General features: G+C 45.9%; 1 protein-coding gene and 1 pseudogene across 2 annotated transcripts in view; one reads left to right on the forward strand and one right to left on the reverse strand.

Annotated features, from left to right (window-relative positions):
* The window catches only part of LOC310786583 (receptor-type tyrosine-protein phosphatase S-like), a gene marked incomplete at its 3' end in the record, with an annotated part of 381,361 nt that overhangs the window by 82,240 nt on the left and 281,621 nt on the right, over positions 1-17,500 (reverse strand). Inside the window, 8 exon segments of the mRNA XM_083647811.1 lie at positions 3,157-3,272; positions 3,607-3,618; positions 5,938-6,104; positions 7,891-8,103; positions 9,450-9,537; positions 13,094-13,344; positions 13,574-13,668; positions 14,739-15,332. Coding sequence (XP_083503937.1) covers positions 3,157-3,272; positions 3,607-3,618; positions 5,938-6,104; positions 7,891-8,103; positions 9,450-9,537; positions 13,094-13,344; positions 13,574-13,668; positions 14,739-15,332 — 1,536 coding nt within the window.
* On the forward strand, positions 10,857-11,375 carry LOC310786593 (DNA-directed RNA polymerase II subunit RPB7 pseudogene; annotated as a pseudogene). Its single transcript has one exon. The product of its transcript is annotated as a DNA-directed RNA polymerase II subunit RPB7 pseudogene (transcript).

Consider the following 17,500-nt stretch of genomic DNA (forward strand, 5'->3'; position numbering starts at 1 on the left):
AAGCCGGCGCTCCCGTGAAAGGGAGTCAGAGGCACGAGCTCGCGGGCTCCCAAGGCAGCGGCGGAGATGAGGCTCTCTTTGGAAACACGAGCCTTCTGATGGAGCGGAGATTGGCGATGGAAGATGGATGGATGGCTGACAGACATCATAAAGGAGACAAAAGGGCGAGAGGCAGGGGAGGCAGGAAGGAAAGGAGGGAGAGCTGGTTCAATACGTTGAAGTTTGGTGTGACGAGGGAGAGCTGGTTCAATATGTTGAAGTTTGGTGTGACGAGGGAGAGCTGGTTCAATATGTTGAAGTTTGGTGTGACGAGGGAGAGCTGGTTCAATATGTTGAAGTTTGGTGTGACGAGGGAGAGCTGGTTCAATACGTTGAAGTTTGGTGTGACGTGTTTGATCTCAGGAGTGTTAGTTTGGTGTGATGTGTTTGATCTCAGGAGTGTTAGTTTAGTGTGATGTGTTTGATCTCAGGAGTGTTAGTTTAGTGTGACGTGTTTGATCTCAGGAGTGTTAGTTTAGTGTGACGTGTTTGATCTCAGGAGTGTTAGTTTAGTGTGACGTGTTTGATCTCAGGAGTGTTAGTTTAGTGTGACGTGTTTGATCTCAGGAGTGTTAGTTTAGTGTGACGTGTTTGATCTCAGGAGTGTTAGTTTGGTGTGATGTGTTTGATCTCAGGAGTGTTAGTTTAGTGTGATGTGTTTGATCTCAGGAGTGTTAGTTTAGTGTGACGTGTTTGATCTCAGGAGTGTTAGTTTAGTGTGACGTGTTTGATCTCAGGAGTGTTAGTTTAGTGTGACGTGTTTGATCTCAGGAGTGTTAGTTTAGTGTGATGTGTTTGATCTCAGGAGTGTTAGTTTAGTGTGACGTGTTTGATCTCAGGAGTGTTAGTTTGGTGTGACGTTTGATCTCAGGAGTGTTAGTTTGGTGTGAGGTGTTTGATCTCAGGAGTGTTAGTTTAGTGTGACGTGTTTGATCTCAGGAGTGTTAGTTTGGTGTGACGTTTGATCTCAGGAGTGTTAGTTTGGTGTGACGTTTGATCTCAGGAGTGTTTACTCCTTTAGTGTGCTTTGCTTGTCCAGGTGAGAATAACACCGTTTGAACTCGAGTGGCACTAAATAGCGGCACCACCAAGATGCCTGAACATGTGAGTCTCTGTCCTCTTCCAAGGGGACTGCAGTGCGGTTTGTTAGGAGAGAGAATGTAATCCGAACTGACCCGCTAACGCAAGGTTTCATGGGTAAAAAGAGACGGATGTTGACATCTGATAGCACAGCAGTTCATGGAATGCTTGGAAAGCCGAGCCAAATGAACCGGGGGTAAAGATAAGGTGAAACGCCACCTGGTCAACTCCAGAGAAGGTAAGAGTGCAGACAAGTCCATCAAGTCCAGAGAACTGGATTTGTTATTGGCCAGCGTGAACCAAATCTTCTATCCTCTCAGGGTGACTTGTGTTTGCAGGCCCTGGTTTGGTTTGTTGTTGGCCAGTGTGAACCCAAACAAACTGAACAGACAAATGCATTAAAGTCAACTTTTCCAGTCCGGTTTGAAGCAAAGAAAACAAACTGCGGGTGTGACGGCAGCCAAAGTCACAAGAGGTTAAATGACTGACAGCAAGACTGATAGATGCCGGGGCTGAGGAAAATGTCAGACAGGCTTTAGCTGGAGAAGCCTTGGAAAATGGAAGCAGGATTGAAATGTGCTCTGTGGTTAACGCGGGCTTTAGCACGGATCAACGCCACAGGCAAAGAAAGGCATCGGCGTGGGACAAAAGAGGAGGCAGGTAAAACCTCCGAGGAGCCTCAGATCAGGATATGTTTTCAACACAAATAAAGCCCAAACCCCAAAAAAAACACGTCCGATTTCTCAGCAAACAATACCGGCTATTGTTATTTGGTGCTTGATAATTATATGGGTTGATGGTAAAAACATAAATACGGCGGGTAGGTAGTTATGAAGGCACATTATGTCAAACAATGATATGGGAGTACTTCATGGACATCTTGTATGCAGCAACATAAATTAAAATCAACATCGTTATGAGTTGTGTCACTTGTGTGCACTCAGTTGAGTGTATCTGTGTGTAGGCTGTGTGTGTGTATGTGTTAGACTTGTCCTTCACTACACATATGAGCTATATCACTGCTGTCAGGTTTGCGTTTTGTCTTACTTGAATGGAAAGTTTCCATGCTCATTTACATGCAAAGTGAGTTTCATGACCCTTGGGGCCCTTGAAACCTGTCCCATTGTATAATGTATGATTGTATAATGTATTGTATAGGTATGAGCAGATCATTTATTGTATAAGTATGGAGCAGACATCATTTATTGTATAAGTATGGAGCAGACATAATTTATTGTATAAGTATGGAGCAGACATCATTTATTGTATAAGTATGGAGCAGAAAACATGATTTTCTGCAGGTATGTGATTTTACCCGCCAGCAGTGACATGCTCCAGGGTTCGACCGATCAGCTGTTCAAAGCCAATACTGATATTTTTGGACTGGAGCTGCCGAGAGCTGATGTTTTGTGCAGATATACTTTTGTTTTATTTGTCCATTTGCACACCAATACATTACAATTATTACAGTGCAGGATTTTTTTCCCTTTTTTTTCTGGTTTCCCCCCCATTTTCTCCCCAATTGTACTTGGCCAATTTCCCCCGTTCTGTCCTGGTCGCTGCTCCACCCCCTCTGCCAATCTGGGGAGAGCCGTAGACTAGCACCATGCTTCCTCCGACACATGCACAGTTGCCAGCTGCCTCTTTTCACCGGACAGTGGGGAGCTTCACCGGCAGGACATAGCACGTGGGAGGACCACGCTATTCCCACCAGTTCCCTTCTGCCCCACACAGGCGCCACGACCGACCAGAGGAGGCGCTAGTGCAGCGACCAGAACACATACCCCTAATCCAGCTTCCCACCCGCAGACACAGCCAATCGTGCCTGTATGGAGTGTGTCCAAACTTTTGACAGGCGGTGCTTATCCAAATTGATACAACAGCCTAACTATATTAAAGTCAGTTGGACAGTGAAACATGGCTGCTGCTCAGTGCTGTGGGTCCATGCTGTAGTGAAACATGGCTGCTGCTCAGTGCTGTGGGTCCATGCTGTAGTGAAACATGGCTGCTGCTCAGTGCTGTGGGTCCATGCTGTACCTGGAGTCTGGAAGTTGATGCGTCTCATCTCCACAGGGTCTGTGGGGTGGTGTGGCGTGATGTCCGCGTTGTTCAGCAGACATTTTGTCCGTGGCTCCGACTCTTTTCTTTTGCGGCTTGAGTGGAAGAGGAGGAGATAGGAGGAAGAAGAAGTGGAGACAGACAACAAAAAACAACTTTTAGCGAGCGCCTTATCCAACAAAATGGCCACCATTTCCACCAGCGGCAGCCCTCGGCTCTTCAACGACTACAACTGACTGGCAGCTGGGCTCAGCCATGTGCTCGACTGCTCGAACAAACCGAATCAAGAAGCAGGAAGTTGAGAAGGAGAATCCAGCGCGCCAGAATCTCCTTCAACCCCCCCACAACTAATTAAAGGCATCTTTTATGCTGAGACAGGCTATTTTCTCATCCTTTGTCAAATGCAATAAAGTAGCGGCTAAGCCTTACCTGTCAGGTTTGCTGTTTCCAGAGAAAGCAATAGAAGTCCAATAAATATATAAAGACAGGGAAAAACACCACACATACACACAAGGAGAAAGAGAGGGGGAGGCAAGAAGAGAGAGAAATCAATAAAGAGCAGTTTAAAATTCAAAGGGGGCGCTGCTGAGCTCGCAGCCGTCAAATACAGCTCCAGCCTTTGGAGGGGGTGTGCGCATGCGTGTGGTGTGTGTAGTCTATACTGTATAAGTGTGTATTCAACAAAGTGTGTCTGTGTCTATGTCTGTGCATATCTATGTCTGTGCGTGTCTCTATGCATGTGTGTGTGTGTGTGTGTGTGTGTGTGTGTGTGTGTGTGTGTGTGTGTGTGTTTGTGTGTGCACGGGGGTGCAGGGAGGGGCGGGGAGGGGGAATGTCAGGGCCAAGGGCAGACCCGGGGAACACTATTCACCAGGGAGAGATGGAGAGGGAAAATGGGAGAGTGAGGGGGGGAGAGAGAGAGAGAGAAAAGAGAGATCCAAGGAGAGATGTTACTCTCCCTAACCACCAAGATGCAGGTAAGGCAAGGTCAGACAGTCAGGGATCAGCTGATCGCAGAGCCCTCGAGGCCCAGACACACCAAACTGACGTCAAACAACTAACGGCCATGTTGCGCCAAGTAAAATGTGAACATTCACTCACTAGCCATTTGGCCGGTGGACAAAAAAAGTGAATTTTGGACGCTGCCTGCGTGAGACCTAGGACTGTGGATAATTGGACAAACCATTGTTATGATAGATAGATGAACCAAAGCAGCGTTTGCCTACCATTTTCACACCGCTCTCGCTCACCACTTAAACGGTTTCATAATATAGCTAGTTCTAATCGAGACTACGTCTGATAAAAGGTTGTAAATGGCACTGGTGTTGTCAGGCCTTGTGGTCTTTTGCTTGTGGAAGAAGAAAGGAAGAATAAGGAGACACTGCACTAAATGATCTCATACAGTGACAGGCTCAAGGGGCTGTCGTGAGAATATTTGTGTCTAGGAATGATCATAAATTAGAAGGACGTTTTGTGCACTGATTCGCTTAAGTTGCTGATCAGCCAATCATTGTGATTTCTTTCACCTACGTTCCGAAAGCGATTCAACATGCACCCTAAGAGAATGCAGGGTGACCTCTACACACTGTGACGCCAGACTGGGCCTAGTCTCTGAGGATTTGACTGAAAACTAACAACTAACTGTAAAACAAGGGGAACATATTTACTGTTCACCTCCCAAAGCACCAGGACACTGAGGGAGACTACATTCACTCAGACTAGTGACAGGAATAGAGAGGAAGATTCCTTCAACAGTAAATTTGATATTCACCGAACCAAATAATGGTTCTCCTTAAAGAGTGACTTAATGACAGATTGGCTGACCAAACACTTTTACAGATTCAAACATCTATATTGTAACAATATTGAATGATTTTTTTTTAATCTATATGGAGCATTTGGAATATAGCTCTCCAAATATATATAACAGCTGTTGTTCAAAGATATTGACTTCGATTTTGTCATAAGCAGCATCTCAAAGAATCTCTTCTCTCCTTTCTCCACCCTCCCACCCGCCATCCCCCCACACAGCGATCTCATAGCAAGAATAGCAGTTTCATAATTTACATGCAAACATATTGTTGGGTCTTTGAATTTCATGGTGCTATGAATGCCAAATGACAAGAAAATCGACGTATTGCTGGTCGAGACAAACTGAAATTTCCGGCAAATCTTCGCTACTTCACTCGAAACATGAAACGCACCTAGTGTAGCGCTGTGGGTAGAGCAAGGCAGGAATTGCTTCAATTCCCTGTGTAGCTCGATTGGTAGAGCAAGGCACTAGCAATGCCAAAGTTAAGGGTTCAATTCCCAATGGTGCCACAAATATCAATGCACTATGTACTGTAAAACATTTTTAATCAAAGCACCAACAAATGAATATGACGCTGTCAGATGGTTACACAGGACCATCATTCAAAGGGGCAGGCACTTTCAAAAAATACTTGGCATATGATTGGATGAACCATCTGCCATCACAGGCTCACTTCTAACTGTCATCACATCTAAATCCCGCCCATAGCTTCCTCTGGACGCTGATTGGTCCAATCCACTGCTAGGACGGAGGTAAACCAATAGCTTGGAGCACGGCAAGATGGATTTCTCGCATGATTGTGACAGCTGCCTCGCAAGGTTACCCACAAATGCCATAATGCTTTTTCTTCTCATTCCAAGTTGAACCATGCTATTGTCAAAGTGTAAACACAACACATATGAGTGACTGCTTTCCCGATGGAAGCTACATTTGCAGAGTGGACTCACTTCTTGTAAAGGAGGATGGCGATGACGATGCAGATGATGAAGACCACGGCCAGGACGGGGCCCACCACCCAGATGAGGCCGTCGCCGCCCGTCTCCACCGGCAGGGGGTCCACCACCAGCTCGGGCGTCACCACCGTGTCGGTGAACGGGGAGCTCGCAAACATCTTCTGCACCGCAAAATCACATGAGGAGAGGTTATATATAGCACAGCACACTTTAAATGAGATTTAGCCTACGATACTGACATTTAATGTGGATTTGAATAATTTAGTTTTTTGTGAAAAAGAAATTGAAACTTTGGAACATGTATTTTTCCATTGTGAACTGCAGACCTTCTGGAGACATAATGCAGAGCTGGCTACAGTTCAAGAATATTGAGATGCCACCCTTGATAGTGAAATCAGTCAAGTTTGGTGTTTTTTGTTGTAAACAGAAACTTAGATTTTATTTTAAATATTATTTTGCTTTTGGGGAAGTCTAAAAGTAGGCCTAATTAGGACCAGTGTTGGGCAGTAACGCGTTACTTAGTAACGCGTTACTGTAATTAGTTACTTTTTTAGTAACTAAGTAATATAAGGCGTTACAATTTCCAAAACAGTAATTAATTACAGTTACTTTACTTTACTTACTTTACTTTATTTCATTTGGCAGACGCTTTTATCCAAAGCGACTTACATCACATTTCAATACAATTCATTCAGAGAAATACAAACAATGAAAACATAACTAAAACCATATATAATCAATAAGGGTTAACCGATTCCGGAGGGACCCAGGTGTAGCCCGAAAAGGTAAGTTTTTAGTCTCCGGCGAAAAATCGGCAGTGTCTCGGCCAGCATGACAAAGGGGGGAAGTTCATTCCACCATTGCGGAGCCATGGAGGAGAACAGTCTTGAACGAGACAAGCGTTCACCGGGGTCACGTAGCGATGGAGGGGCGAGGCGAGCCGTGCAGGTGGAGGAGCGGAGGGAACGGTGGGATGTTTGGAAGCTGACCAGGGATTGTAAGTAGAGCGGGGCTGACCGGTGAACTGCCCGGTAGGCCAGTACCAAGGTCTTGAATTTTATCCGGGCCGAGATGGGGAGCCATCCACGTAACGCATCCAAGTAACGCATGCGTTACTGTGTTACATCATTGCCTGCCAGAATGCAGTGTTTTCTATGTAAAAGAAAACATTTTATCCTCACGGACTCAGGCGCACACATATAGTCATAGTGTGTGTGCGCGATGCAGCGTCAGAGCGTGCACGCTGGCTTTCAAAACAAACCGAGTCAGAAGAAGGAGACGAGCAAGAGAAACCTGGCTACCTCGAGAGAGAATATGCGGGGATGGAGGCTAAATTGAAGGCGACGCTGGGTGAGGTAGACTTGGGTGTGTTCACTGGATTAACAGATACACTTTGGGTAAGTCAGTGTTGTACACTTTGTTACTTCCTAACCTTCTCGTCAAAGCCTTTCTCACCGTAGTCAGACGGGCCGGCCCAGGGAATGTTGACAGATCATCACTTTTCTTTCAGCAACGAAGCTTGAAACGTTTGCATTGAGGCTGTTGTATTACCACTCTGAGTTTCCGACAGTAACAGCATCTTTCACTCACGTTATCTGTGTAACTGTCTGACTTTCATTTCGTGTGAAGCTAGCCAGTCTTAATACACCACTTCCTGTTCTTTCTAACCGAATTTCAAAGTAAAATGCCTTTGGCTTTTCGTTTAACATAGCCTATATAATACCAAAGCGAAAATAATTACCGTAATAGAGTGACATGCTAGACGGTATTTGGGGTAAAAATAAAAATAAAAGTAACTAGTAAAGTAACTAGTAACGTACCTAGTTACTTTTTGAAAAAGTAATCAGTAAAGTAACTTTTATTACTTTTTTAAGGAGTAATCCGTAATCAGAAACTAATTACTTTTCCAGAGTAACTTGCCCAACACTGATTAGGACAGCGACTCACCCCGGCTGTGGCGTTGAGCTCGGCCAGCAGGAAGAAGACGTACTCCTGTCCGGGCTCCAGAGGCTTGTTCTCACAGGTGCTGTCGCGGCTGTCGGAGCCCACCGTGAAGCGGTCGGGCAGCTGCCTGAAGCAGGCCGTCACGTATGGCTTCCTCTGGTCCAGCTGAGCCAGCTGGCGCCGAGATCGACGCCTCGGGGTCACCTCCCGCAGCAGCTGACGGGACGGGGCGAGAGGGGGGCAAGTTTACAATGATGCATTCCATCATCCATCCATCCAACCAACCAACCAACCAACCAACCAACCAACCAACCAACCAACCAACCAACCAAAGATACAATCAGTTACAAAGAATAACCCAAATTAACCATTATTATCTTCAGTAATTATCCTCTAGGCAAGGAATTCCACACCTTCACTATGAAACCAAACCCCTTAATTTGATCCCTGAAATGTCCTTAATTTCTCCATTACATAACATTAATTTTCCATTAAAAAAATAAGTAGCTCTAAAAGAAGAAGTAAGCATGCCTATAATGTTTTTTTAAGGGATCTCTATTCATGGGTTGATAGTGCTTGAAATAAAGTTTTTTTATGCCTTTGTGCACAGGGTTATTCATGAGTTATTGTCTCCCCTAATTTGTCATTATATTAGAAAGTCAAAGAGGGGGTTTCGATGGGGTCTCCTCAATTACTCTTAACCAATTTTAAGGGGATTTTGCATGAATTAAAGGGTGAACTAATGTAAATGTGAGGTTATTTTGAGGGATTAGCGGTGCATCGTGATTAGAGCTAGCCATGTGACTTTTGTTTACACGTTTGCTTTTGTTTGAATCTAAACAAACCAACAAAAGTGCAATAAAGCAAACTTTTCCACTAAAGTTCAGAGCAGAGAAACCCGACTACTGTACATGTGTGCCTGCAGCTTAGAGATGAGAGGCTGCTCACTGTCTGGCTGTAGTCCATCGTAAATCAGGGAACAAACTCCACCCATTCATTTAGACACTGCAGACAGAGGCAGGCGCTGAACACAGAGAATGTGTGTAATCCCAAATCCAATAGGGATGGCTGGGCTTGATCTGCTGCTCAAGGTGACCCTGCCTATGGGAAGAGTGGGAGTTGACTGTGTAATTCTCTCCTCTGCATGCTTGCTCGGAGGGATACATTAGCATAGCCAAGATGTACTTATGTCTGTGTGACGTGTGGAACTGTGTCTGTGTCTGGTACACAGCGTGTTCGGAATGTCATGTGTCTGAAACATGCAACTGTTAAACCAGCGCAAGTCTTTGCAATCCCCGCCTCAATGTGAATGAATCTGAAAATAAAAACATTAAAATAAAATAAAATAATTAATAATAATAATAATAATAATAATAATAAAAATAAAAATAATAATAATAATAATAATAATAATTGCTTGATGATTGAGGAGGATGTGTGATTAAGGTTATAAAGTTACCACTTCCTTTGACAGAGACTCAACCATACATTCCAGACAGATGCACCAGAATCACTTCCCCACTCCCATTTTAAAGGGGCTTATAGTTGTGAGAGGATCCTACCTCTTCCACATCTATGTCATCGGGGTTCTTCAGGTGTTTGACACTCGCTGTGGTCCTCTTCAGCGGCACCACAACCACATAGAAGCTCCTGCAAACACACGACCATTAAACAACAACATTAAAGCATGTGCAGCCTTGAGTAGCTCAATGTGCAGAGCAAGCTACTCACTTACACTTACAGTGTTCAACTCCCACTGGGGCCACAGTGTTAAAAATGTACGTACTTTAGAAACCGGAAAACACCCAGAGAGGAAATTGAGGAAACGATTTGCAGACGTGGAAACAGCCTCATTAACAATTGTCCAAGTGACACCACTCACTTATGCATGGAATTGGTGATGTCGAGAACTCGAGTTGCACCGGTCCTATTCACCTTTTGTAGCCACGCCCATTTGACCCGGTTGTGTGGCCGTATCAAAACTTCCGGCTAAAAATAAAATGGCTGGCTGCTCCAATATCATCTAACTCTGAATTAATTAATAATTTAGCCAATTGTATGTAACATACCAAATAAAAGCAAACGGTAATGTCTAAGAATGCAACGCCATGTAACTGGCTCATTCAGTCTCGCATTCCAGGGAATTACGTTAACGTCTGCGGGTCTTATTGACGTAAGTGGCTCGAGCGCAACTCGGAGAGAAAACTATCTGAAGCTTTCTTTGTTGGAGTCCAGGTATGTTTTACAAGAAAGTGCTCGTCAATGTCGACGATAACGTTATCTGACCTGGCTAACAGTGGATACTCGCTTGCTTGCTGTGTACTGAGCTCAAAGTAGTAGGCTACGTTCTTTATTTTACCCCTTCACTGTCCACGCTCCAAAAACAACGCTCTTATTTTGCGCCGTGACCGCCGGAAGTGTTAAAAGGACCCGGAAGAATTTGGCCCACTGTAAGGTCTGAACATAAGGTGATGTCACTAGAGCACTCGATGATGATGCCATCAGTCATGTCACTCGAGCAATGGTGATGTCATCAGTGAGTGATGTCATCAGTAATGATGTCACCAGATGATGTCATCATTGCTCGAGTGACATCACTGATGACATCACAAGTGGAATGTGTGACATCATCACTAATGTTATAAGCACTGATGTTGTCATGTGTGCATGAAAAAAAGGTTCTTCTACTCCTTGAGGATGCCGGCGTCCGCAAACGGAGGTTCATTTTTAAAGCCAGATATTCTCTGAAAGTAGAAGGCCTAAGCCATTGGTACCAAACATGTCATGCTAGCTGTGCGATAATAATAATAATGACAATAAGGAAAAATGTGGGTCGTGAAGCTATTAATGATGTCATAGACATCGTTACAGTGATGTCATAAATCCTTCCCGGCTGCGGCTATACAAGTGGTGGCACAGAAAGAGTGCGCATACTAAAGTAGAAAGATTGAAAGTTGCAAGTGACAGAAATGTTTTACCATATTTCTTTGGAGCACGAGATCTTATTACACCCACGGTATTTTGGCCCTAACCTTCTGAACACTGTGAAACAGAAGCTGTTCACAGAAGTGGAGGGTACCTGCACTGGCAGGTACGGATTTGTCATTTCAGTCACCGCCATCGACAACATCGGGGTGGGTGTGATCCAGCCAGGCAGAGGGTTCGTCCTGTATCCCATTAAGTACAAGGCCATTGTGTTCCGGCCCTTTAAGGGGGAGGTGTTGGACGCTGTGGTCACTCAGGTCAACAAGGTTGGACTGTTAACAGAAATTGGCCCCATGAGTTGTTTCATCTCTCGTCATTCCATTCCCTCAGAAATGGAGTTTGACCCCAACTCCAATCCTCCATGTTATAAGACAGTTGATGAGGACATTGTAATCCAGCAAAATGACGAGATCCGGCTAAAGATTGTGGGAACAAGAGTGGATAAGAATGACATTTTTGCCATTGGATCACTCATGGACGATTACCTGGGTCTTCTGAGCTGATTTCCCCCAGAGAGCACATTTCATATGGCTCATACTGTATAATGGGCCTGGCCATTACTTTGTTAAAATGTGTGTTTCTATGCTGATTGAAATGCCCTCTAACTACTTGCCTACAGTGACCTGATGAACTCATCTTGTGGCCTGACCAGCTCTAGGGGACGAGCGCCAGCTAGACCTATACAGTGGGTCCCTTCACAACAGTGAGCGTATCATTCCAAATCGATACACAGAGGGGCATTTCACTTTCTGCTGTGATGGAGGTCACAGAGATTGAAGCAATAGCGAAGGAGGTCACGTGCAAGATAAAAAGAAAGATAACCAAGAGAAAGAACTATCCAGAGAGTCTGTTGCCTTCTCCAAACAGACACCAGAGCTGCCCAGAGCTGACGGTTACTGGCAAGGATGAGGAAGAAGCGGTGGCGAGGTGGTGCTGAAGATGCAGGCACAGCCCACAAGCAGACAGAGAAAACCCCCTGCTGAGGCCACGGCCACCACAGACCCTGCTGCCATGTGCCCACCGCTCCAGAGGAAAACAGGCCGTTCTCCTGGGCGTAGGTCCTCAGTAAGAACATCCCACCCAGTGAAGCTGTCCCAGTCTCAGGACTCTCAAAGTCTAGCCTGTAGGACTGTAATGACAGCGATGCCGTGATGATTATTCTTGTTATTCGTCATGTCGAGCTCCGACTCCAAAACAGCCGAGCCATGAGTGCTGACTGAACGTTTAAACTAGGTCAACTTTTCTGAAACACGTTCGTCAATGTCACTTCAGAGTGCTACCAACCAATGAGGATGAAGCAGGGGCGGGACCTGTGCTTTTGTCTCCTACAGTAACTCCCAGGAGAGTCTGTTACTCTGTATGGCCATGCATGGAATGCATCTTTGTCGAGCACAGAAAACGGCCTCAAGTCTGTGGCTATGTATTACACCATGAATCTTTTTTATTTCGCATTGTTACCAGCCGCAATAGTGAGGCTGGTATTGTTTTCACCTTGTGAGCCTGTGTGTGTGTGTGTGTGTGTGTGTGTGTCATCATGGCCAAATGTGCCCTGGAGACACCTCACCTATTGCCACAGATGCAGTTTTGACTTTTGAGTACTTTTCCAGGTGTTTATATTCCTCTCTGTCTGCAGACATTTTGCGAATAGTGTAAACACTGTGCAAGATGCAGTCACGAAACTACAGGTGTGTAATTCTTGCATTACCGCCTTCTTCTGGTTCCATCCAACCACTGTTTCCCTACATTCGTCCCGTATTCACAGTAAACACGAGCCCTCTTGAACGCAGCCCAGGTGTGTAATTGACATGAAAAAAGTATGGTCGATCTTGATTATGGTCGTGATCTGAGCAAACCCCGCCCCCTCCTCACACACACACACACACACACACACACACACACACACACACAGAGTGTGTTTTTTGTTGGCACCAAAGTCATGCCAGATGCCTGAACAATGTTTTGGTAAATGTTGGGCCATCGGAGCAACGGCTCGGCCTGCAACGCCGGACGCACAGACAAAGACACGGTGCCGGATAAGTCCAGTGTGAACAAAGTGCCAGAGCGCGACCTGACCTCTGACCTGAGGGCATTAGACAAGCTCAGCTGAGCACCATATTCTTCACGTGCGAATAAATCACACGAATAAATGACTTACTCTGTGTAAGGACCTTCAGCCCCAAATAATTTTGCGTAACTGGTCTTTCAGATAGACTTGACTCACTTGACGTCCTTGCTGTCCACAGGTGGGAAGGACATGGTGAGCCTGTTGTCGTGCTCGGCGTAGATGTCCAGCTTGGGTTTCTTGGCCAGGATGAAGGGGGCGGTCCTGGCCACCACGCGGTGCCGCGGCCCGCCTTCCACGCTCTCCTGGCACGTCACCCGGAACTCGTAGGTGGTGTTGGGCCTCAGGCCGGTGACTAGCACCCGCATCTGTCTGGCATCTACGTCCATCTTGTGACGGTTGTACTCAATCTGGAGATAATTGATAAGAGGAGTGAGTTGGTTAATGGTTGGTAGGTCGATAGATGGGTGGGTGAGTGAATGGGCCATTTTAAAAACAGCAGCATTATGAAATTAGCAGCTACATAATTCCTGATTTTGAGGGTGGGGATATTTAATAGTACAAGTTAAAATGATACAACAAATGAAAGTGAGCTGATGCAAGAGTGGAAACGCATTCAAACTGTCGATCACCACTCACCGTGCATTTGTATGGGGACCTGCTTTCTGAATACTTCCATGCAAGCACCACCGTGGTCTTGGTGGCCCACTTGAGTGTGAAGTTCTTTGGAACATCTGTTGAGTGGACAATTGCAAAACAAGGAAGAAAAAAAATAAAAGAGAGAGTGTATCTTTAGTGAGTGGAACAGGTAGGGAGAAAAGAGAGAAAGAAAAAAAAGATTTGTTGTTTCAATCAAAGTAGCTGTTCCCCTGCAACGTTCCTCTGGTTTGGAGAGTGAGTGGAGCGGTGAGCTGTGATTGGCTGTGAGAAGGGCAACGCCATTGGTTAAGACACACAGCACGGAAGACTCATGGACGACAAAACCCATGGAGCACAAGGGAGCGCCCGCTGGCGAGCCGACGTGGGTAGTGCCAACCCGTCTCACAGCTGTCTTTTAAACCCAGGACCGCAGGACGGACTGACAACTGACCCGCCTGGTCCGGGCCCCAACTGTCCCCGAGCTTTGGACGGAGTCGGGGTTGGCACTGCCGACGCCGTGCCTGGCGGGCGAGGAGACAGACCCAAAACACAGCATGCCAACAAGTCCTGAGCAGCGCATCTGGGGGATGCCATGCCACAAAACATCCCATTCTGGGACAGGGGGATGGGGGGAGGAGGAGGAGGAGTCAGGGAGGGAGGGGTAAGAAAGGGAGGGGTTTCTCAAAACAAACCCAAAATCCAAAACAAAACAAAACAAAAACAAAATCTGCTCTCTGTCATTTTAGAACAGCCTAAAAACAAACTGAGTGACTGGGTTTGACTGAGGTCCTACCTTGTTTGGAAAACTGGGGGTGTGAGATGACATTAGCGGTGTGAGTGTGCTTGGCAAAGGGCTGCAAGGAAGACTGACAGGAGTGTCTGACCAACCGGCACTTACCTTGAACTCCTAGGCTCCTCCCCTCTTTTTCAAACTGACTGACTGTTGCTTACTGACTTGGGTTTTACCTTGTTCGGTCGGGTTAGTGAGGTGAGTATCCCACGGCAAACATTTTTTACATCAAGCTTTTCTCTTTCTTGTGGAGAAGTGAAGGTGGTGGAAGGAGGGGGAGGGCGGTTCTCATTTTTGTGTTGCTGTTGATTTTTTTAGGCTATATCCAACCCCCCCCCCCCCCACCGGGTCGGGAGAGAAACAGGCAAGCCCTACCTGTTGGGTGAAAGTCCACCGTCCGATACTGGATCGGCGGGCTGTAGGGCCCTGGACCTACACTGGTGTGCGCGCGTATTTTCACGTCGTACGCCGAGTTGGGTTTGAGGCTGTTGAGCACGTAGCTGGACAGGCCGGGGTCCAGGCGGAGCTCCCGAGGTGCTCCCCCCACACTGGCCTCTTTGTAGGCCAGCGTGTACTCCGTGATCGCCCCGTTCCTCTCCGCCAGCACCGGGGGAGACCAGGACAGCTGCACCGAGCAGCAGGTCACGTTGGAACCCTCGTTCATTTGAGGGTACCCCCCGGGCATGTTCTCGGGCACGCTGAGTTCCACCACGGCCTCCTCTCCGAAGCCTTTCCTGCTCTTGGCCGAGATCTTAAAGAGGTAGGTGGCGCCCCGGTGAACACTGCCTATGGAGTAGTGGCGCTCCTGGGGGGTGAACTCCAGCGTGGCCAGGGGCGAGACGTCTTTCCTGCCGAACTGCAGCCGATAACCCTGCAAGTCCATACCAGTGGTCAGGTCCGGTGGGTCCCAGCGAACCATAGCAGACGCCTCCGAATCCTGAGCCACTGACAGGTAGGGCGGTCCAGGCACTGTAGAGGTAGAAAGATTTAAAACACAAAAGACATGTATTCATCTCTATTTTGAACAGTGAGGTCTGGTATATTTCTAAAATGACTTCAGTACTGTATATCCAGACATTTCAATAAGCTGAACAGAAACCAGAGGGACTGGCTTTATTGTGAGAAATATGAGTGCTTCTTAGAAGAGCGGGAACACTAGTTTTGCAATAGAAAAGTAAATTGCCTCACAACCTTTCATATTTACTTCAACAAAAACAGTTTGAACCAAGGGCTCTGGAAGGACAGTGAAAATAAACATGTAACAGACCACACAAACCACACCTAAGTATTTTGTTTTCAGCTATCAGTCAACATGGTCCAACCTGCACTCTGGCAGTTAACATCGTCCAACCTGCACTCCGGCAGTTAACATCGTCCAACCTGCACTCCGGCAGTTAACATCGTCCAACCTGCACTCCGGCAGTTAACATCGTCCAACCTGCACTCCGGCAGTTAACATCGTCCAACCTGCACTCCGGCAGTTAACATCGTCCAACCTGCACTCCGGGGGCCTCAAACTGACAGCGTTCCACGGAGACGGCAAGCTCTCTCCGACCCTCTAAATTCTCGAGCGATGGTTGCACCCGTTACCATTGCATGACACATGTAAGCTCCCACCAAAATTATTTCTGGGCCGCAAAGCGCCACTAAAACTTTCAGCAGGGGGGGAAAAGCGCCTCTCTTTCGAGCCCCAGAGTCATCTCTCCCTGCCAAAGAAATGAGCTATGAGGCTCGGGGTCCAGACACCATTCTTCAGAGTGGCCCATTTTTGCGGCGCTTATGGACGACACACGTATCACCTTAACTCTCCTTTAAAGGCCCCATCAGTGTGATGGAGGCGGCAGCAGTTATGGCAAAGCTTTTAGTTGTCAAGTTGCTGTGGCAGCGACGTGAGGGATGAGCGTGGCTCAATCGTCTCTCTGGAAAGTGATTCCATCCTCGCCCCACTCATCTACGTCCTCCCAAATACAAGCAAGGAGCAGGCTGTCTGGGGAGATAACTGGCAAAAATAACGGAGCTTTTACAAACACACACACACACACACACACACACACACACACACACACACACACACACACACACACACACACACACACACACACACACACACACACACACACACACACATTAAGGCCAGACACCCCAGGTGAATAGGGTAAAGAGGCTGTTTCCTCTTCCTCATACTCTCAGCCAGAAATCTACACTTCAGTAGCACTTACATACACCAACATTTCCAGTTTTATTCCTATCTACGTATATTCTGATGGTTTTTACATAGGGGTTTGTTCATAGGGGTTATATAATATTTCATTCCTGAAAACATGGTGTGTCTCCCAGCAAAAAAAAAAAAAAAAAAAATTCTCTCTGGGGAAACCTTTGGCTCTATGTCAACAAAATGAAACAATAATTTTGAACCTGGCTTTATTCATTGTTGAGATTTATGTTCTGGAAATGTATGCAAATGAACACGTTTTAGTAGATAATGCCTCCTTTGGCATTTAAACATAACATTTCAGAAAATTTGTAATACAAAAAAATATATTGTAAAGTAATTAACTGGTAAAGTTTCATGGTGATATCTATTAGTTAAAAACGTTACCCTCTGAGGTGTTTCCCCTTAACAGTCAGACAGACGTACAGTATACTCAATCACACATTGATATGATTGTATTATTATTATTTGGGTGTTACCAGACTGGCTAAAACTTTTACAATTTAACTGTTTTCCCTCAAACTGACCTCCTGCAGCTTTAAATTAGATGGTTATTATGGTGTTTCAGGAGTTCATTGTGAGGTGTAATTAAGCACAGCAACTATCAAGTATTTTTGGCTCTAAAAGAAAGGAAATAATAATTGAATTGTTTCATTCTATGAACTTTGCTGACTCGTTTCTGTCAGGCAGCTGTTGGAGTGTGGCCATTAGAAACACAGGGGGCACTGCTTACACTATTTCAAATAAAATACACGTTTTGTTAACATCATAATCGGTGGTGGTTTTGTATTACATGACTCTGTGAAGTAACGGATAGCTGTAAAGTAGCTTCCTAAACACTGTTTACCTGTGTTGGAATGGTTTTAACTAGCTAATGATGGATGTTTTCACTTTTTTTTTTATGTTGGCTGTGCAAGCTGAATTA

The sequence above is a fragment of the Poromitra crassiceps genome (assembly GCF_964638095.1).
Source record: "Poromitra crassiceps genome assembly, chromosome: 12".
Lineage (NCBI taxonomy): Eukaryota > Metazoa > Chordata > Actinopteri > Beryciformes > Melamphaidae > Poromitra > Poromitra crassiceps.